General features: G+C 42.6%; 5 protein-coding genes across 9 annotated transcripts in view; 4 read left to right on the forward strand and 1 right to left on the reverse strand.

The window, feature by feature from the left end:
* Positions 1–864: 864 nt before the first annotated feature.
* LOC122611953 (lactoylglutathione lyase) lies at positions 865–3,433 on the forward strand. 2 transcript variants are annotated; one of them, XM_043785389.1, is made up of 6 exons: positions 865–1,285; positions 2,319–2,419; positions 2,489–2,625; positions 2,711–2,797; positions 3,031–3,144; positions 3,201–3,433. In XM_043785389.1, the coding sequence occupies exons 2-6, from the start codon at positions 2,348–2,350 to the stop codon at positions 3,319–3,321; spliced, it is 531 nt and encodes a 176-aa protein (XP_043641324.1). In that variant the 5' UTR covers positions 865–1,285; positions 2,319–2,347; the 3' UTR covers positions 3,322–3,433. The 2 variants fall into 2 exon arrangements, with proteins under 2 accessions (XP_043641324.1, XP_043641323.1); XM_043785388.1 differs by lacking the exon at positions 865–1,285 and having other exon boundaries at positions 2,264–2,419.
* Positions 3,434–3,788: 355 nt separating this feature from the next.
* LOC122612727 (gustatory receptor for sugar taste 43a) lies at positions 3,789–5,994 on the forward strand. 3 transcript variants are annotated; one of them, XM_043786718.1, is made up of 9 exons: positions 3,789–3,977; positions 4,040–4,094; positions 4,514–4,646; positions 4,706–4,868; positions 4,954–5,097; positions 5,153–5,293; positions 5,360–5,438; positions 5,495–5,846; positions 5,909–5,994. In XM_043786718.1, exons 1-9 carry the CDS (start codon positions 3,824–3,826, stop codon positions 5,969–5,971), a joined length of 1,284 nt encoding a protein of 427 aa, XP_043642653.1. In that variant the 5' UTR covers positions 3,789–3,823; the 3' UTR covers positions 5,972–5,994. The 3 variants fall into 3 exon arrangements, with proteins under 3 accessions (XP_043642653.1, XP_043642504.1, XP_043642579.1); XM_043786569.1 differs by having other exon boundaries at positions 4,502–4,646; positions 5,153–5,438; XM_043786644.1 differs by having other exon boundaries at positions 5,153–5,438.
* On the reverse strand, positions 5,974–9,610 carry LOC122612659 (putative pre-mRNA-splicing factor ATP-dependent RNA helicase PRP1). Its single transcript, XM_043786450.1, has 7 exons — positions 9,471–9,610; positions 8,623–9,416; positions 7,822–8,295; positions 7,494–7,757; positions 6,785–6,907; positions 6,369–6,722; positions 5,974–6,313 (listed from the first exon to the last, which is right to left on the reverse strand). The coding sequence occupies exons 1-7, from the start codon at positions 9,521–9,523 to the stop codon at positions 6,186–6,188; spliced, it is 2,190 nt and encodes a 729-aa protein (XP_043642385.1). The 5' UTR covers positions 9,524–9,610; the 3' UTR covers positions 5,974–6,185.
* A 406-nt stretch (positions 9,611–10,016) lies between these two features.
* Positions 10,017–14,863, forward strand: LOC122611438 (kinesin-like protein costa). Of its 2 annotated transcripts, XM_043784526.1 has the most exons (5): positions 10,017–10,774; positions 10,833–11,350; positions 11,408–11,544; positions 11,600–12,015; positions 12,078–14,863. In XM_043784526.1, the coding sequence occupies exons 1-5, from the start codon at positions 10,129–10,131 to the stop codon at positions 13,877–13,879; spliced, it is 3,519 nt and encodes a 1,172-aa protein (XP_043640461.1). In that variant the 5' UTR covers positions 10,017–10,128; the 3' UTR covers positions 13,880–14,863. The 2 variants fall into 2 exon arrangements, with proteins under 2 accessions (XP_043640461.1, XP_043640450.1); XM_043784515.1 differs by having other exon boundaries at positions 10,833–11,544; positions 12,078–14,862.
* A 286-nt stretch (positions 14,864–15,149) lies between these two features.
* The window catches only part of LOC122611470 (Down syndrome cell adhesion molecule-like protein Dscam2), a 62,781-nt gene continuing 56,273 nt past the window's right edge, over positions 15,150–21,657 (forward strand). Inside the window, exons 1-2 of the mRNA XM_043784594.1 lie at positions 15,150–15,576; positions 19,432–19,628. Coding sequence (XP_043640529.1) covers positions 19,568–19,628 — 61 coding nt within the window. The 5' untranslated portion in view covers positions 15,150–15,576; positions 19,432–19,567. The remainder of the gene's footprint in view (positions 15,577–19,431; positions 19,629–21,657) is intronic.

Here is a 21,657-nt window from a genome sequence, read left to right on the forward strand (position 1 = left end):
GACCTTCCAAATGTGCTGGTAAACATTGAATTAAATCGAAAAAAGATTAATCAAACATTGAATTAAAACGAAAAAAGATTAATCAAAATCATAAATATAAACATCAATTAAAATCTATATTTGTCAGTACATATTCGTTTTTAATACAAACAAGTGATTATGTAAAACTTGTTGGCACACTAATAGATCACACGCAAATAAAACCAACAATTATGCTATAAAAAATAACCAGGAGATATAACGAACGATGTAGAGGATGAAACTAAGGAAATTATTTAGTTTGTAATAAAAATGCTGCAAATCAAGAAAATAATTTTAAGTTTTCCAGAAAATTGTGACCACTAGGATTTTTTGCCATTAACTACGCATTTTAATTTAAGCCTAAAATTCTTATTAATATATTCAGATACCAAAAGCGCCAAGAAACATATTTCAAATGATATTTTCAAGTGTTATTTTGTTTCCCTTTACTTCGCTTATGTTTGTAGTCAAGCTTACATTTATCGTTGGCGCTAGTTATTTTAATGAAAAAGTAAAAGCTGTATATCTTCGTTTTTGATTAATTTGTTAGCTATATTTATTACGAATGTATTTTTCAGCCTCTTCTCTTTATTAGTCACATAATTGTGCGGTATAGACATTTGTGTTTTTAGCTCATGTTTATTTTAATATATTTGTATTTTTTTAATTAATTTTTAAAATATAATATTACGATTTTGTTATGAGCTTGCAATAGTTAAAAGCAACGAAGGAAATAAATGTGAATCGAAATAACCGGCCTGGTGAAAGTCATTTTTATTTGTATTTCCCCCAGAATGTCAAAATAATTTTTTACACTGGTGAGCAGTTATTCTCTACTCACTGAAAACACAACTCCTTCCATATGTGAGCGTGCACGAGGTCCAGATACACACTTACACATACTGAGATAAACACTATTTAATTTGCCAAGCCAACAATGAATTGTATTTATGAAGTACCATCCACGAGAGAAACGACCAATAACTGAGAAAAAGCGAAATGATGATAATACAAATTAGTTTTTGTACATGCAAATGCGCCTAGGATTAAATGGTTTTGGCTCTAGCAGGAGTAATTGAGACATTCACTACCAACAACAACTTATAAACAAATCATCATCAACTAAACGACAACAAAATAATTCAGCTAATAAGCACAATATACACATGCAAAGAATCTAGATCTAATTATGTAACTAATTCTGTATAGAGTCCGAAAATGCCTAAGATCATAATGAAATCCAGCAAGTAAAATAGTCTTATTGGTAAGCAAATATATATATATATATATGTATATTATATACAAACATGCATGTACACGACTTTATACACAAAACATATAAGAAGATTACTTTTCGTTAAATTAGTTATAATACCGACCATTAAACAGTCAACAATCAATTACAAATATTTATTTGTGCGTTTAATATTATTTATTGGGGAATAAATACGCTTTGCTGTCCGACATTCCGGAAATAATCGGAATACTTACTTAAAACTTTCCGTCTTATCCTTCGACAAGGAAAGTAAGATATGTCCGAAAATTACAATTTACATTTTCCAATACAGTTTTAAGCATGTTATCAACATTTCCTTTTAACTGCTATTAGGTTTTATTCTTTGATGTTTATGATTATACCTTGAAGGATGTATATTGATTCCAGTCAGAAGTTAATGAGACATTAGCGACAATTCAAGTACATATATGTATGTATTTATATGTATAAGCTTTGTGAGTATCAAGTTGATACTATCAACTGACGTAACGATATAGCCGTGTCCGTTTGTTCATCAGTCTCTCAGTTTTAAAGCTATCTGCATAAAATCTTAATGTCTTTGTTCTATTGCAATAAAAAAGGCCACTTTATTATTTAGTTGCCATAGAATTAATCGGAAAAAAGAAAAACAAATGAGCCTTCGATTTGTTGTATCATTATGTGTTTTAATTATCTAAGCACCCGTTTTTTTGTAAATTTATTAGTTCGGTCTTAAATCAATCCATATCCCATACAGATACCGTAAAAGCAGTCCGAAAAGTATTGAAAATGATAGGAAATAAATAGCAGTTTATTTGGTTTTTAAAGTTTTACAAGCCAATCCTCTTTTGGGGATTTTATTTGAAAAATACGTATGTGAAATTTGTGTTCTTCAAATATACGAGGGTATAAACTTGTCGGTTCGTAATCCAACTTACTTTTCGCGCGCTTAATTTGCGTGCACATTCTAGCCGCACAATAGTATGTTTTACCGGTCGAGCGACGGTCACACTAATAAGTTCCTCGCGGATTGTATCAACAGGTGTTGATTAATTGGCCAAAAGCATCGAAATGGGCGACGTTACAGGATTGAGCAATGCCGAGGCCGACGAGCTGTGCCAGAAGCCGGACCCGTCCACCAAGGTGAGTGGGTCCCAACCGGCCCAGACCGCCGCATCACGGAGTGCCACTGACCCGCTGTCGGCGGCGTAGGATTTCCTCTTCCAGCAAACCATGTACCGCATTAAGGATCCACGCCGGTCGCTGCCCTTCTACACGGGCGTCCTTGGCATGACCTTACTGGTGAAACTGGATTTCCCCGAGGCTAAGTTCTCGCTGTACTTCCTGGGGTAAGGTCGATTGCTCCGGCTTATCTTTATTCCTACCTGTCAACTGATATTGATGCAATGACAATCGCTTTTATATCTGATCCAGCTACGAGAACGCCGCCGACGTGCCAAAGGATCCCAAGGAACGACGCAGCTGGGCAATGAGCCGTAAAGCCACCATTGAGTTGACCCAGTAAGTGGTTTTCCATAAGCAAGCGATTTGCGATGTTCCATTTGAATTGGCTCTTCTCATGTCATGACTCTAGAAAAGCTTATTAAAATACTCTATAGAGCGAATTCTTAATATCTTATATTAATATTGAAGCTTACAACCAAGCACGCAACACTCGATTATATACTTTTAAAGAAATACGAATAGTTCTATTAATTGGTCAAATCAATTATATCTACTGCCATTACCCGTAGCAACTGGGGCACTGAGAGCGATCCGGATCAGAGCTACCACACCGGCAATACCGATCCACGTGGCTTCGGACACATTGGAGTCATGGTGCCCGACGTGTACGCCGCCTGCCAACGGTAAGTAATGTAAATGAGAAAGTGGTGACCTTTCTTCAAAAATATCCTTCCCGCAGCTTCCAAGAGCTTGGCGTTGAGTTCGTAAAGAAGCCCGACGACGGTCGTATGAAGGGACTGGCCTTCATCAAGGACCCGGACGGCTACTGGATCGAGATCTTCAATGCACACTCCGTCTAGTCTGGCAGATAGTTTTAATTTGATTGTGCATCTGCCACTGTTCCTTAATAGCGATTCCCACCACTGAGCTACCGAGTGGAGTCACTACAATAAATGAGAAATTGTGTAATAATTGGCCTGTGGACCTCATTCACTTGGGTGCACCTGTCGCAGCTGCCGCAGCTGTCAACGCCGGCCCCAAAATAATTGGCTCCTGCTCCTGTGTCCTTTCCGGCTTGGTATTTTCACACGCTAATTATTATTTACATCGCAGACAGCCGAGCTTTTTGATAAGCAAATGTGTTACTCACTCGCACATGGGGTGTTTGTCCAGACGGTCTGCGAGGCCCCTGCGGAAACGGTGTGGGTGGGGGGCGGCCCGCTAATAATAGTCAAATATAGGAGCGCAGTATTTGTTTGGTGTCGAATATGGCGTTTTGCAATTTAAGGTCCTGTATTTGGCCACTTTAGAACAGTTCTCGCCCGGAGGTCGTTCTGCGAGTGTCCCTCGTCGTAAAATACCATGGAGATATCCCAGCCCAGCATCGGCATTTTCTACGTCAGCAAAGTGCTGGCCCTGGCTCCATATGCTACGGTCCGGAACTCCAAGGGCCAAGTGGAAATCGGTCGCAGCTGGCTCTTCACGGTATACTCGGCCACGTTAACGGTGGTTATGGGTAAGTTAGGCAGCTACAGGGGATGAAATTCATCTGACTAAGAGCTATCCACATCTGCCTAGTTTTTCTCACCTATCGGGGACTCTTGTTTGATGCCAACTCCGAAATACCAGTGCGGTAGGTACTTCCGACTTGCAGTTGGAACTTTTGTTTCATTTATGTTTCCTACTTGTAAGGTCCCAGTCCTGTGCCGTTCCCTCTACTAATCTTTACGTGCTTGTTCACGCAAGGGTTTCAAATTAGTGACACTCGAAATGAAATTCTCCATAGAATCCATATCTACATGATGTGTTTCTTCAGATTTGAATGCTTAGTTTCTAACGTTTGTATAATCAGTTCTTTTTTATAAAGAATAATATGAATTAGTGGCTAGGGAGTGTCATTACTTTGATCTTAGTTGTGTGTATACTTTTATCTATTTTTCACTATCTAATCATCACCTCTGCTCCCTTCTAAACACATTTGATCTTGACCAATTAATTGCTCTGACAAACTGCAAACAAAACCAACCAACAAATCAAAAGTGCATCTTTTAGAATGAAGTCGGCAACGTCGAAGGTGGTGACGGCCCTGGACGTTTCTGTGGTTGTCATGGCTATTGTATCTGGTGTTTACTGTGGTCTTTTTAGCCTTAACGACACTCTCGAGCTCAACGATCGACTAAACAAGGTGAGACCAAGGAGGTCATCTTCCTTACATTTTATAATACTCCTGTGACCACACCGCAGATCGATAGTACTTTAAATGCCTACAACAACTTTCGAAGAGATCGATGGCGAGCCTTGGGAATGGCTGCCGTCTCCTTGGTTGCCATTTCCCTACTGGTCGGCCTTGATGTTGGGACGTGGATGCGTATTGCCCAGGATATGAACATTGCTCAGTCGGATACGGGTAAATATTTCCATTTATAATTTAAAATAAATCGTAATGGATGAAATCCATCTTTGACTCTTCGTTTTCATTTTCCTTTTGACAGAGCTCAATGTGCACTGGTACATTCCATTTTACAGTCTTTACTTCATACTCACGGGCTTGCAAGTTAATTTTGCCAACACAGCTTACGGACTTGGCAGGCGCTTTGGACGCCTGAATCGAATGCTTTCGAGCAGCTTTCTTGCTGGTAAGTGGTACATTAAATTCCTACGATCTATGATTGATTGTGACACTCCCAACAGAGAACAACGCAACCAGTGCCATTAAACCCCAAAAGGTCAGTACCGTCAAAAACATAAGCTTAAATCGCCCTTCAATGCCATCGGCACTCCATGCGAGCCTGACGAAGCTGAACGGCGAAACCCTGGCCAGCGAATCCGCAGGTGACAAGGAAGCCGCCCGCAGTCTAATCCTCAACGTGGAGTTACTCAAATTGGGATATTTTCCAGCCAAAAACAAGGGGTTGCTCCTGAAATCTCTGGCGGACAGTCACGAGTCGCTAGGAAAGTGTGTCCATCTCTTGTCCAAGTAAAGTTGTTCCACATCCCATGTTGCTGGCTTATTACCCTTTCCGAATTTGACAGCTCTTTCGGCATTGCGGTTCTCTTCATCCTGGTGTCCTGTCTACTGCATCTTGTAGCTACGGCCTATTTCCTCTTTCTGGAACTGCTCAGCAAGCGAGATAACGGGTACCTGTGGGTGCAGATGCTCTGGATTTGCTTTCATTTCCTGCGATTGCTCATGGTGGTGGAGCCGTGCCACTTGGCTGCCCGAGAGTCCCGCAAAACGATCCAGATTGTTTGTGAGATCGAGCGGAAAGTGCACGAGCCTATCCTTGCGGAGGCGGTTAAGAAGTTTTGGCAGCAGTTACTCGTGGTAGATGCTGACTTTTCCGCCTGTGGATTGTGTCGCGTGAACCGCACCATTCTAACATCAGTAATGAGTTGTACTATACGTAAATAAGATCACCGTATTATTCTTTTGTTTTCTGCTTGCAGTTTGCATCGGCCATAGCCACCTATCTCGTAATTCTCATTCAGTTTCAACGGACCAATGGCTAAGGTTTTTAGATATACAAAAAGTGGCTTTTTTTTATTAACACTATTAACTAAACGGAGTTCTTGGATATCATGCTCTCTTAAAGTGTCTATGTGCTTGAATTAGGTTAGCAAACAATAAAAAGCAAAAGGGTTATTTTTCTTAGAACTTGCTTAAATTCACACACTCATATCCATGATCCCTTCTTCATATTACAACTAGCCATACTCTGGGGACTTAAAAACCCTTCTGGTATTGCTTGGTCTCCATCCGCTGCTGTAGCAACTCCAGCTGTCGTTTTGCCTCGCACTGAGGGAAGTTATTCAAGTCATAATATTGAGGCGCCAGGCTGAACAACCATTCAGCTATAAAAGAAAGAAATGCTTACAAAATTGATCCTGGAATTGGAAAGCAACTTACGTTTCACATCTGTCACAGTGCGAATGTAGTTCTTTGTGGTCAGAACAAACTCATTGTAGATGACCCAATCGGGCTTGTGGTCGAGACACGTCGACGGATGCAGCTGCACGTTCTGGTTGTCTTTGATAGTCAGATAGTAACCAGTGCGCTCCAGGTGGGCCACCTGCATGAAAAAGCCCTGCACGAGGGCCTTGCGTATGTTTACGTAGTAATCCTTCGAGGTGAATTCGGTGCTCGTGCGCCGCAAATTGAAGCGGTCCATGATCCTAGCCAGCTGCTGGCGCACGTTATCTGCACTCTTTAGCGATCGGAAGTTTATGAAGTTCTCATAGCACCAATTTGGATCCTCACTGCCTGCAAGCGTCAAAGCAACAATTGTCTTTCTATTTCGATAGGGGTTTGCTTAGTTTACTTACTCTGCTTAAAGGCGTGATAGACATTCAGCAAGGTCAGGTGGTCTCCGTCAATATGGGCGAATCGCATCTTGGCCTCATCGGCAGCTTTCTTAGCCTCGTTGGGACGAACGAAGCATTGTGGAACTTTTGCACGTTTGAATTGGGTTGGTTTCGATTAAGCGTTAAGCGTTAAGTTCAAAACAATTTTTTACATAAACAAATAGATTGTGCTTACTTTTTGTCAGCTATGCAATCTAGAAGCTTGATTCAAAGATTGATTGCATTTGTGAGTTGCAAGTGCGTTCAATGAACTTTAAAAGATAAAAACAATGTCTATTTGGGCATACTTTGCTCATCATTCCATTCAAATAATGGGCTTTGACTATTAGCGCATGTGGAACTTTTTTTTCGAGTTGAATGCAAAGAACAAATAAATTGAAAAACTTTCTCCTTTGCATTGTTTCTTAAGAAATTACAAAAATTCTTTGAAGAATATCAAAAATTCTTCCCGAAAACTTTAAAGACTTTCAATTTACAAATGAAGAAACGAATCATGGCTGCCACTTGAACGGATACAATGTTAATGTATGCATCCGCATAAATCTAAATTAAGTACGAGTCTTACGTATTTGAATAACGAAGAGTGGCAGCCATGAAAGTATTCGTGCGAAACCTGAGTGGACTTCTTAACTTATCGAAGACAGTTTCTTAGAGTTGTATTTTATCTCACCCGACAACATGGCCGTTATGGAAAGTATTTCATTAGAGCAGTTATGTTGGCAGCTGGCGATCAGCATCTTGGCCAGCTGCGGATCCAAGGGAAACTCGGACATAACGGCGCCCAGGTCCGTAAGATTGCCGTCATCATCCAGGGCGGCCAGATAGTTGAGCAGCTCCAGGGCACGCATCAAGGTCTCTGGAGCAGGGGGGTCCATGAAATCAAAATGAACAAGGTCGTCGATTCCCAACTTCTTGAGCTGCAGAACCACAGTGCCTGGTGAAAAATGAGTAACCGGGTGTGAGAAATTGAGTAATGTATTATAGGATATAGGAATTACCCAAATTGGAGCGCAGGATTTCTGGGTAGGTGTTGTCCTGCATTTCGTTCTTAAACGCCTTTTCCGTGTACAGACGGAAACACTTTCCAGGACGCGTACGTCCAGCACGACCGGCTCTCTGCTGTGCAGACGCTTTCGAAATGGGGGAGACGAGAAGACTCTCCACTCGAATGCGGGGATTGTACACTTTTTGCTTGGCGAAGCCTGGATCGATCACGAACACCACTCCGTCAATGGTCAGCGAGGTTTCGGCGATGTTGGTGGACACCACCACCTTGCGTCCAATCGCGCCATTGGCATTTGGCGGTGGGGCCGCCTCAAAGATGCGCTGTTGCAAATTGGGCGGCAACGTGGAGTACAAGGGAATGCATTTTAGCTCTCCAATTTCAGAGCCCAAATTGTCGATCTCGCGCTTGATGCGCTTGCACGCCTCCTCAATCTCTTCCTGTCCCGTGAGAAACATAAGGATATCACCTAATATTGCAAAATAAAGTTTGAATTTAGTTTGAAATGGACAAAGTGAATGAAGCGTTTTTGGCAAATCTAAAAATCATATTCCATATTAAAAAAATCCGATAACAAATAAATATTATTGGAATTTAAGAACTTCCCAACGGCATTAGAAATTTTATCTGTTGCCTTGCACTTTTGCTTTTGGCAATGCTTGACTTCAATATTGACTTCCAATAATTTCATAAATATTTTGAATATAAATTTTTGGGATTATCGTATAAGATTACTATAAATGTCGATGAGGAAGCAACTTATGATATAAACTCTTAGCGGAATCCGTAAACTTACCCTCGATTTCCTCACACATGTGTATCTGAATGACCGTGCGAATGGCAGCCTCTAGGTAATCCCTTTCTGGTTCGGGAGTGTAAAAGATCTCCACGGGATGTGTGCGACCGGGCACATTCATGAGCGGTGCGTTGTCAAAATACTGCTGGAACTTGCCGGCGTCCAGTGTGGCGGACATGACCACCAGCTTAAGGTCGTTACGCTGACGGATGACCTCCTTGAGCACGCCCATGAGAATGTCCGTGGCCAGGGTCCGCTCGTGAGCCTCGTCGAGCAGGATGACCTGGTACTGCTCCAACATAGGGTCAGACATGGCCTCACGCAACAACATACCGTCGGTCATGTACTTGAGCAGCGTCTTGGCCGTGGAGCAGTCCTCGAAACGAATGGAGTACCCGACCTCTTCGCCCAGTTTAACGTCCATCTCCTCCGAAACGCGCTGGGCTACGGACATGGCGGCAACTCGACGTGGCTGGGTGCAGGAAACGCCTTTGCGCCCCTTGGACACTGCGAAGTCCACACACCACTGCGGGATCTGGGTCGTCTTGCCGGAGCCTGTCTCGCCCACCAGCACAATGCATTGGTGCTGGCTGAGCAGCCGCATGAAGTCCGCCTGGTACTCAAATACGGGCAGCGCAATGCGCTTCTTGTAGAGATTTTGGTATCGTTGCGAATACGGCGTGTTGGTCAGTGGGTTCATCGTGGGCGGCTGCTTGTTGGGCACAAATCCGCCCAGGATCTGGGCCACTGTGCCGGCAGCGGCTGCCGCCGACGAGGAGGACGCCTCTGTCTCCCTGGGGAGAAATGAGCATTAAACCACTGCCGTATGGTGGCCGTAACACACTTACTTCTTCGCCTTGCTGCCGTAGGTCTCCCCTACTTCAATTCGACGCTTGGACATGCTAATTTATGCTGATTACTGGACTTAATTCTCAAAACGAAGCGTTTAGCACAAAAAACACACGCGCTCAGTGAGACCTTAAACATACCAACCATGCCGATCGAAATTTTTAAAAATACCAAAATGTACTTTCTATGTATACTGTTTAAATACCATAAATAGCTAAGATCACCACCAACACATGCCAGCAAGTTGGGTATTCTTAAATACTTACACCTATTTGTTCAAATATGTTGATGAGAATCTACAGAAACCTCTTCTTTTAAAAATTAACTTTTTAATAAGAGAAGTTGCAAAAATGATTATATACTTATTATTGTATACAAACTTAGCATTGACTTTCGGTAGCGATTTGGTTGAAATATGCTTTCAACTGTAATCATTTTTAAAGGATTGAACGGTTTGTTTTGTTCGAAACACAAGAATACATGGATTTGGTATTTTCGGCTTGCCTTGGCGCTCTAGCTGTGGCCACACTATTCCATTGTATCGATTCGGAGGGAGCTGAATTTTTGCACGTATTTCAAAGTGCCAAGATGCGAAACAAAGCTCAGGATACCGAATGAAAGAGCTCCTCCGAGAACAGGACAAGTTGCTTAACCACCATGGAAATACCCATTCAGGTAGCGGTGCGCATCTTCCCGCATAGAGAACTCAAGGACTTGTTGAGGAGCTTTGGTCCCTCAGAGCTCAAAAAGGATGTGCAGGCAGAGGATGAGGGGGCAGACTTCAAGGACCCTGCGGTTCAAGCTCCAGTGGCTAAAATGAACATTGCGGCAAAGGCGGACCCAAACGGGAATGTTAAGGATGGCAGTGCGATCGATTCGAAGACAATTCCAGATGCCAATGGCAACGACAGCGGCCACAGGGATTACCCGGACTCCGCATATTGCGTTCAGGCTATTCCCATTAGCGCTTCTGTCCTAGGATTGCCTAGTGCTCTTCCAGGAGGAGATCCCATGGACAGCATTGCGGCTGGACTGATCCAAGTGGGTCCCCACACGGTTCCTGTCACACACGCCCTGGCCAGCAGCAGCTCCCAGGAGCAAGTGTACCACCAAACGGTCTTTCCGCTCATTACCCTGTTTCTGGAAGGTTTTGACGCATCTGTAGTTACCTACGGTCAGCGGGGCCAGGGCAAAAGCTACACGCTCTACGGAAACGTCCATGACCCTACCCTGACAGATTCCACAGAAGGAGTCGTACACCTTTGTGTCCGTGACATTTTCTCGCACATATCATCGCATCCAGGTGAGTTTATTAGAGACTCTTATTAGAATTGTTATCCTAATTCCATTTTCACTTTAAGGACGCACCTATGCCATCAACGTGGGATTCGTGGAGATATGTGGAGGTGAAGTATGCGACTTGTTGTGCATGGGTAACATACACTGCACCAACGTAGATGCCGTCTTTCACTGGCTGCAAGTGGGTCTATCGGCTCGCCAATCGCTACCGGCGCACACCTTATTCACGCTTACCCTGGAGCAGCAGTGGGTGTCCAAGGAAGGGCTATTGCAGCATCGCTTGTCCACGGCCAGTTTCTCGGATCTTTGCGGCACTGAGCGATGTGGCGAACAGCCACCGGGCCGTCCCCTCGATGCTGGCCTGTGTATGCTGGAGCAGGTGATCAGCACTCTCACAGATCCAGGCCTCATGTACGGGGTTAATGGCAACATTCCGTATGGTCAGACCACACTTACCACTCTTCTGAAGGACTCGTTCGGCGGACGGGCTCAGACGCTTGTGATTCTGTGTGTATCACCGCTTGAAGAGCATTTGGCCGAGACTCTGGGCAACCTGCAGTTCGCCTTTAAGGTGCAGTGCGTACGTAATTTTGTAATTATGAACACCTACTCCGATGACAACACGGTGATCGTTCAGCCGGCTGAGGCTGCGCCAGTTTCCAATACCTCTGCTGGACCTTTGGCACAGGCGGGACCTGGGGACAACTTTGGACTGCAATTCGCAGCGAGCCAATGGTCTAAATTAGTGACCAACGCCGAGGGGCTATTTTCCAAGTAAGTGTACACGTTATTTCGAATGTGAAACTTTTGACGACGAAGACATTTCTAGGCTGATAGATTCCAAGCTAATTACTGAAGTGGAGAAGGAGCAGATCGAGGAGTGGCTCTTTCTCAAGCAGGAGTGCGAGGAGTGTCTTAGCTCAACAGAGGCTATGCGTCAGCAAAAACAGTTGGTTCCCATTCTGGAGGCCGAGGAGCCCGAGGAGGTGAACTCTGAAGCAGCTAATTCTGAGCCGCCAAACTCCGACAACGAAAACGACACAGACAATGAGTCACATCGGCCAGATCTAGACGCCAAGATAGAAAGTCTAATGGAAGAGTTTCGCGACAAAACAGACGCTCTTATCCTTGAAAAGCACGCTGATTATCTATCCAAGCACCCGAAGGCGGTTATGCAAAGCCAGGATTGCGAGAATGGACCAGGACCAGCTGAAAATAGAGATGATCGCAAAATCAGCATCGGCAGTATGTCCTTACTTTGCACATCCTCTATTATACAGTAACATTTTGGTTTCTTATTTTAACAGGTCGGAGGAGAAGTGTTCAGCCAGGTGCTAGCTTAAGTACTGCAGAGCTCGCCATGCTTAATCGGGTAGCTTCCCAGCAGCCTTCTCTGCCCATTGATCCTGAGTCGGTCGTTGATCCTCTGGAAACTTCTTCGGGCGAGGGACTCCGTCAGGCAGCTCTCGCTGCCGCCGCTGCCACTGCTCCTATTGAACAGCTGCAAAAAAAATTGCGCAAACTGGTCGCCGAGATCGAGGGCAAGCAACGACAGTTGCAGGAAATCGAAGAGACAATCCAGGTAAAACAAAACATAATCGCCGAATTGATCAAGAACAGTGATACACGTAGCCATGCAAAGCAAAGATTTCACAAAAAACGGGCCAAGCTGGAGACCGAGTGTGACAAGGCGAAGAAGCAGTTAGGTAAAGCACTAGTTCAAGGCCGGGATCAGTCGGAAATTGAGCGATGGACTACGATAATAGGACACCTCGAGCGTCGTCTGGAGGACCTTAGCTCCATGAAGCATATTGCAGGTGAGAGCGGACAGAAGGTGAAGAAGCTTCAGCAATCGGTAGGCGAGTCGCGAAAGCAGGCCGATGATCTAGAGAAAAAGCTTCGAAAAGAGTGTAAGTTGCGCTGCCAGATGGAGGCGGAGCTGGTCAAGCTGCGAGAATCTATGGAGACTGGCAAAGAGCCTGTGAACGCCCAAGGCTCTCCTGAGCAACAGGGTCGCCAATTAAAGGCAGTGCAGGCTAGGATTACGCACCTTAATCACATTTTGCGCGAGAAGTCGGATAACCTAGAGGACCAGCCGGGACCAGAGCAGCAAGAGAGCTTGCGTCATGAGATCCGCAACCTGCGCGGAACTCGTGACTTATTGTTAGAAGAGCGCTGTCATTTGGACCGCAAGCTTAAGCGGGACAAGGTGCTGTCTCAGAAGGAGGAGCGCAAGCTGCTTGAGTGCGATGAGGCCATCGAGGCCATAGATGCGGCCATAGAATTCAAGAACGAAATGATCACGGGTCACCGCTCTATCGACACGAGCGACCGAATCCAGCGGGAGAAGGGAGAACAGATGTTGATGGCCCGCTTAAATCGTCTCTCAACGGAGGAGATGCGAACGCTTCTGTACAAATACTTCACCAAGGTTATAGATTTGCGCGACTCCTCACGAAAGCTGGAACTGCAGCTGGTGCAGTTGGAGCGCGAGCGGGATGCCTGGGAGTGGAAGGAGCGCGTTCTGTCCAATGCCGTGCGCCAGGCTAGACTGGAAGGCGAACGAAATGCGGTGCTGCTGCAGCGTCAGCACGAAATGAAACTCACATTAATGCTGCGTCACATGGCAGAGGAAACTTCGGCCAGCTCAGCCAGCTACGGAGACCGAGCTTTGGCCCCCGCCTGTAGCAGTGATTTCGACTACGATCATTTTTACAAAGCTGATGGTAATCCAAGCAAGGCACTAATTAAAGCGCCAAAGCCGATACCCACCGGCTCGGCGCTAGACAAGTACAAGGACAAAGAGCAACGCAGCGGGCGCAACCTCTTTGCCAAGTTCCATGTACTCACCAGGTACGCTTCAGCTGCTGCAGCCGGGTCCTCAGGCTCTACGGCCGAAGAATCCACAGCCCTCATTGAGTCAACCACCACGGCCACGGCAACCACAACGTCTACAACCACTACCGGAGCCGTCGGAAAAGTAAAGGAAAAGGCCCTGGTCAGCTTCAGGCCGGAGCAGCTGAAGCGACTAATGCCAGCGCCGACGGCCACGAAAGTGACGCGTCAGAAGAACAAAATAATTATTCAGGATGCAAGTCGTCGAAATTAAATTCGAATTTACCCATTTCCAGGACGATATTATCTGGTTAAGCCAAATAGCCATATACAATTAATATCCCTGAGTCGAAATCCAGCCACTTTAATAATTAACTCGACAATATTTTAAATACCCAAGCGCATATCCAGCACATAACAAAAAATTATTGAGATTGTTTACAAAAAAATTATTCATTTTAATTAATCGTTCGATTTAAAAATTATGCGTTTGTTAGACGTATTAGTTTATTAGTTTAGTGCTTGTCGTTTAACTTATTGAAGTGGTTATAGTTCGATATATTTTTAAGTGTGAAGCAAAGATCCTGATATAAGAACTGAACAAGTGTCGTCCACAGTCATGACACAAATACAGCACACATGGTTCTCATTCTGGATCTTTAGCTGGGGAGCATTTATTTTACAAACCCTTACACGTACACCTAGCATATGGAAATAACTATCCTCATGAGATTGAACCGTAAAGACTTGACCTGATACTTAAGATACTCGCAAGACAAACCGTAGACAAAACTCGCTCAAAGTGTTGACCTAAACATCCTCACTGCTTAACTTGTACATAACAATAATTGTTAGGTTACGATTTAATTTTAATTGATTTTGTTAGTTTTAGGTTAGTTGTAACACTATTGTGTCTTCCCTCGAATTTTAATTGACTTCCGTTACCAATTACAATACACGTACTAAATACCCAAGTGTTAACATTTAATACTCGACCCAAAGCATTTACTCTGTACTTAATGCTTAATATGCGCAGTATTTGTGCTATTTGTATCTAATTTTTCACTTGCATTCAAATTCAACACTTTTTGGTTGTGTATAACGTATTTTCTGTAGTCATTCGGATAGGTGAAGTTTCAAGATATATTTCACTATTTTCCGAGTAATTCAAATTGATATTAATGTATGTATGTATGTATGTACCCTCAATATCAACGTGTAAGCGTACATATTTCGCATAATCGCTTGGCATGGCTTTGTGTGGATATTGTTGGATAAGCAAATAAATATATACAAACCAAAATAATCATATATTGAGTGTTTTATTTTGAAAACAAAATAAATATTGTACAAGATAAATAAGTTTAGCATTTACAGATAAAATCCAAGCAAGCCAAGTCCACAAAGCAACAGGTGAAGAATGTCCCAGAAATTTCCCAAACAATCGCCCCTTAGACACACACACAAATTCAAAGCGGAGAGAGAGAGAGAGAGAGAGCGCCGGTTTGAGCGGAGTATCTGAATCCGATGGCGATTATCTGAGCATCCGATTCAGTCTTGTTTGGACCGTCGAGCGATCGAGAACCGGATTTCAACGTTAGTCGGCGAATCGCGAGAGCGTGTGTGTATTTGTGTGTGAACGTTGTTTTGGGACACCGATACGGATACGGGTACGGATATACGGATATACGGCAGCGGTACGCGATTAGCAATCCCCCAACCGGTTGCAGTGGTGCTGGTGCACCTTCAAATAAGTGAATAATAGTGTTTCAAGGTATCTGAAAGATAGCCAAGAGCAGAGCAAAGTAGCTGTGTTTGTGTGTGCGGTGCTTTTGTGCGGAGTCGCCACCCCCGTGGATTAGTGGCACCCTGCTGCAAATAGCCCACCACTTTCACTGAGTGTGATAGTGTGTGTGTAAACAATTAAAAATTGCATTTAAACAACAATCAGCATCAGTAGTAGCTATAACGGTAAGAAAAGTCGGCAGTTCCGTTGGGAAATTTTCACCGTTGTCTGGCAACTTCTTTGTGCCCGTTGTGTATGTATAGGTTGCATGCGGAAGTGTGCGTAAGTCCTGCCCACGCCCACTGAGTAGCCCTAGTCTGCGAAATCAATTGCCGAATGCTGTATGTTAATCTTAAATCGGTTAACTGATAAAAGTCTTGGGTCTTTCTATTGATTTTTCGCCTAACGTAAAGTTTCCTGATTTTAGAATGCAAAAACGGTTACTTTATTACACTGTATTACACACACTTGCAAAAGGGTGTGAAAATGTACTGCCATGAGGGAGGAACATGCATGTTCTGCGACCATCAACCCAGTTTAATGATAAATTTATGAATGTTTGTTTAATATCTAGGGAGTTTCTATACATTTCGTGCCACTTTTTATTTATAAATCAAAATTATTGCAGTTCTGAATTTTCAGCGAATTTTTTTTCGGCGCATGCGCCCTTGGAACCGCAGAAAAGCAACTCTGCGATTACCGTTGTATTCGCTTGGGCGTCCATGGCTATGTCAGTGTGTGTGCAACCTGTGCCTCCAGCCGCCAGGTCCTTCGTCCTTTGTCCTTTGTCCCCGTCAGGTAGTTTTCAGTTTTCCCTACTCAAAACGCCTCATCCTCAAGAACCTTTTAAAATTCCTGGCAGTTTCCATGTGGCACACATACGCCGTGATCCTTTATGCGCATATATGTGTGTGTGCTAGCACGATGCGAGTGTTGGTTCATCCCCTGCTTGTAAAATCTCTGAAATTCCGTGCAGCTGCCTTCGCCCTTTCCTTGTTGCTGTGTCTGAAGTTTCCACTATTTGATTTTGCAAGTGTTGCACTACCCTCCTCCACCATTTCCTTCACCGTCTGCTGGCGATATACTTTTTATTTTTCCTGCTTCTTTTCTGTATTTTTGTCGGCTCGCCATCCTGTTGCTAGGCGGATTTTTACCACTAGCTGGGCTAGTGCCAATTTTCTATGATTCTATGTTCCCTGCTTAACATTTTTTGTGAATAACATAGGTATTTGCAGTAATATTATAATATAAATTATAGGCACTGTTGATTAGATTTTATTTACTTGCTGTTTTGGTACAAAAACTAACTAATTCGACTAACTTAGAAATATTAGTCTTGTAAATATCTCTCAATTTGCCAAAAAACTTTCTGCCACGCCCACTCTAACGCCCACAACCCGCCCAAAACTGTCAGTGTTGAAGTCTCTCCTTTGCACTTCCACTAGCTGAGTAACGGGTATCAGATAGTCGGGGAACTTGACTATAGCGTTCTCTCTTTTTTTAATGCAATTCTTTCTGACCATGTGGACTCTAATGGTGTCTTCTTTTAAATGGACCATCGTGCCAGTTTAGTTAATAGATCCTGGAAATCATTAAAAATCGTACATTTGAAAGTAGTGCAGCTGTGGAGCGATGTATTCAATCATCTTTATTAAGGGCAGTTATAAATATTTTAAAATATATGTACATATATATATATATTTAAACTGCACACTCGAGCTTGAACAAATTTCCTTTGGTCGCTCTTATCGATTTGATGAGAACGCTCTCATCGGGTCGGTTGTGAAGCCAAATATTGATTTCCACTTGGGCAGCAACATGACACAGCGGAAAAGGTTAAAGTGAACAAAGGACCGAATAAATATTTCCTTTTGTTTTTGCTGCCGCACTTGAATCTCAATTAGGGGCGCAGTGCGAGAGCACTGTGCGCGAATGGGTCATAGCAGCGGCTCTGGACAATGGATGTGTCTCTACCTCCGCCGACGACCCTGCGACCACTGCCCTCTGTCCCCCATCCGATCACCGCCACCAGCAACCATCCCTCCGGGCACCACCCTTCCTAAATTTATTGGCTCGTCACCCCAATTTAAAGTTACACATGCAGCCAGACGGGGCAACAAGAAGAATACGAAATGCAAGCATGAGTAATATTAAAATGCTTTTGATTCGTTGATTTTACCACGCGATTGACCAAACGGATCCGCTCAGGGAGGGGTTGTATCTCTTTATGTAGGTACATTGTATATAGTATAAATGTATCCACACATATGTTGCCTATACGGATGCCTGGATCTGTTGACTGATTGCCAGATGTTTTCCAAATTGCTTCAGTCGAGAATCATTTGTCGGGATGAAAAGCGAACCACTTCCAAGCTGAAAGCTCAAGTAGAGGTGTACTGATGCGTCATTCATCGAATTTTACAGTGCTTTTTGGCAATTTTTGGACAGACTATATTCACATTTATTTACTTTATAATTTTTTTTTTAAGGAAAGAAACTAAATTCGCTGATGCACAAAAATTCGCTGATGCGCAAAATGCACTTCATGCATACATTTATTCATTCATACTTATGTAAAAGGATACATTTATTTACCTTATTAACCGTTGGATGACAACCTTTGTGGAGGCATAAGCCTTGTGCCCATGCACGTGATTCAATCAAATTTCGCACCATTTTCATATGTGAACAAACTTCTTTGCCTTCGTCTAGTTTAACTTGCTAATGACATTTAAAATTCAATTAGGGTTTTTGATTAGCAAATACATTTTATAACTAATTAATATATATGCCTATTTTCCACCATCTGCAGACAGCTTTTGTAAAATACTTTGTAGGCTGCTTTGATGCCACACCCCTGCTGGAATATTTTGGCCACCCCAGAGCCTTTAAGGCAGCTGTTCCCCTGTCAAACTGCTCAACTTGGAGACAGTTAACCCTCGCTTAAAGCGACAGCTAGTTCATTAGTCCAATTGAAAATATAATATGGGCAGTGGACCCTCCAACACACAACCTATTTTATTTATTTGAAAGGGGATAGAGCTCTCTGTACGTCTGCGCAACCCTCTAAGCAAATAAAAATGAGTCGTGGATAAGCAATAGTCATCTAGCTGAATGATCCGACTTGAATTAAATGCGGGGTAAAAAACGAAATCTTAGTCCACAATTCATGGCATAAGAAATTAAGGAATCCACTTAAGAGTTAATTAACGCGCTAAGAAACTAAATTCTTCAGCTTTTCAATCTATTTCTATGCTTAAGCATGTGTATAAGGAACAATTAAAGGCAAGCTCATGGATTAAAGTAAGTCGCTGGCCATGTGGAGGAGCTGGAGCTGTCAAGTTGCAGACCCCAAGGGGACCGGGGACAAACAGACAGAAATGTGGAATCGTGACTTCCTGCCTGTCATAAAGTGTTTTTTTTCTCCACCAAACAGACGCGGCGGCGGGGAAGGGAGGCGCGTGACATTTTATGAATAGCAGAAGGCGGAAAAATTAAAAGTAGTTGCCTTCTTCTTCTATCGCCATTTGTGGTTTAATTAATGACATCCCTCCGCGGAACCCTCCTTCCACGAAGCACTGTTGCCTCTTTCGTGTGGTTCCTCTATTTTGTTTTATTCCATTTGCTAATCGCTTTTACAGGGCTTCTTTTGCTTGGTACTTGTTGGATACTTGGGAATTGAGAACTTTCATGGAAGATCATAAACACAGCTATCAGAGGAATTATCCTCAAAGTGTTAGAAAACAATCAATGAATACATCAAATTGAATATAAAGTATACGTATTAAACATTTAGTTTCAGGTAGTCATTAAGCATTGACTTAGAATGGTTAAATAGGATGGAACACTGTCTTACAGTAGAGGGTGGTTTGCCTAATTAAATTACTTGCACTTCATTTAACAGTAGGGCTACATTTTGGAAAAAGTTTTTTTAACGCGCAACTTATAAGCACAAAAGAAAAAACCCATTTAATTAAAAACTAACCATATCATATAAAATCTTATAAAATAATGAAACAATGCTTCTCCCCTGTTTTCAGATAACTCGGGCGTGCCAAAACCGCAGCGAAGGGTGCTTTTCGGTGAATTTTTGCGTAAAATCGATAGCCAGATAGACCCTCTTTCTACTGCCAACCAACCTCACACAACCCGCTCCGCGGAAACACGGCATACGGAATGAATATGCCCAACGAACGCCTCAAATGGCTAATGCTGTTTGCAGCTGTTGCCCTTATTGGTGAGTAATCGCACTTGGCACAGTCTCTATTTGAGTTGGCCCTATGAATTTGTGTTCTAAGGCATTCCGAACTGGTGAACTGTTTGAACTTGTTCGGTCTTCACAACTATCAGATACCTATTACTTATATAATAAGTAAGTTTAAGTAATTATGGCTTCAGGATGACCTGAAGCTAGTCATAATTTATATACACATGAATTTATGTACTGCAAATTAAGATTTATCTTATATATACATATATGTATATAAAATATTAGGTTTCTAATCAACCTTCAGATTGAGTCTGGAAGGCACAAGCGCCACAACTTTTTACCCATTTTTCCCGCTGCCGCTTCTGTGGATTTCCAAACGTTTCTGTGGTTCTGCGATTAAATTCTGTTTTTCTTACATTTACTTTGGCTTTCGCTTTTTGTTTCAATGCGCTTGTCGGCTGCTTGCAGTTGGTTATTTGCTCGAGTGTGCGTCTGGACGGATACATTTGTATATTTTTGTGTGTGGGAGGAGATAAACGTGCGGTTCATTGCCTCGACTGTCCGGAAAATGTTGTTGTGGGGATTGAAGGGGACTTGGGAGGGACTGTGCCACATCAGTGGGTCAGATTTGGAATTAGTCAGTCCCGTCGAGTAGATGAGTAATTCCAGTTCTTGGATAGACTGTGGAAATAGTTTTTTATGAATGGACTAATCTTTTCCTTTATATGTTTTCTATAAGCTTTTTATTTGATTACTTTCATATACAAATTATTTTTACAATAATGAAATCGGATTACTAATTTTGTTACGTAGAATTCGCCTTCTCCAAACATCAAGACATCTTATATTTATTCAATTATTGAATCTTTATTATTTAAGCCACCTCTTATGTTAGCTTAAATGGAAATCAATTAGGAGGGCTAGTATCTTGACCCATCGCCATACAAAGCGAATTTACGAATTTATATAGTGACTGGATCCATTTATGATATCAGTTAGTTATGTAGGGGTTGTCGTTTCTTCTACTGTTGTACACGAAGAACAAAAAAGAAGAATAATAAAAATAGCTTAAGAGTTACAGAAAATTTACTCTGTCGATGAAGGGAGAATTAAAAATTACATTTTCAAATGGAAATCGCGTGATGAGATACTTTTTTGAAATTTATAATAAATAAATGCTAATGAACCGGAATATTTAACCAAAAGCAAAAAAAATAATTTTATAATTGAAATGAGTTAAGCAGATCTGGAGAGAAGATTTCGAGAATTAAAAGACCACATTATACAAAGCTTCAACAACGAGTACAAACATTTGCTTACTGGAATGGAAACATCTCAGGGATACAAGCTTTGAATGAGCGTCTTACGTTGATTGCGCGGGTCATCATTCAATTGAAATTGATTAAAAACATTTTGCGCCAATTTTTGCTCTTGTTATTATTATATGTTTCGCCATTGTGACCGTGCAAGGCAACAGAAAGGCATATTGCATTAATATTTAAAGCCAGACTTAAACAATAAAATGGATTTATTGAGCGGGCTCCGTTATGGGAAAGTCGGTGTGATGCTTATGTTGTTGTTCCGCTGCAGTCGGACGTATTTAATTCGCAATTTCATTCAATCCAATTGAAATTCCGCTCGCATACGACGGGCACTGTAATGGAGCTTAAAGTTCACAAATGGCCACAGTGGGTTCAAAACACTGTAGCCGAAAAGTAAAAAGTAACCATGTAACTCAAAGCAAATAAACAGGAAGCAGTCAATTTGTGTGCACATGTACATATACATACATGTATGTGCAAATCAAATGGCACATGGACAAATGACAAATGGAATGAGCTTTGCTATGCTTCCGAAGCATGCTTTTTGTTACTTTCTATTGAAAACAAGAGAGAACGCTATAGTCGAGTTCCCCGACTATCTGATACCCGTTACTCAGCTATTCGAAGTGCGAAGGAGAGTCTTCAGCACATACAGTTTTTGGCGGTTTTGTGGGCGTTAGAGTGGGCGTGGCAAAAAGTTTTTTGGCAAATCGTTAGAAATTTACAAGACTAAT

This window comes from Drosophila teissieri, chromosome 2L (assembly GCF_016746235.2).
Source record: "Drosophila teissieri strain GT53w chromosome 2L, Prin_Dtei_1.1, whole genome shotgun sequence".
In the NCBI taxonomy this organism is placed as follows: domain Eukaryota; kingdom Metazoa; phylum Arthropoda; class Insecta; order Diptera; family Drosophilidae; genus Drosophila; species Drosophila teissieri.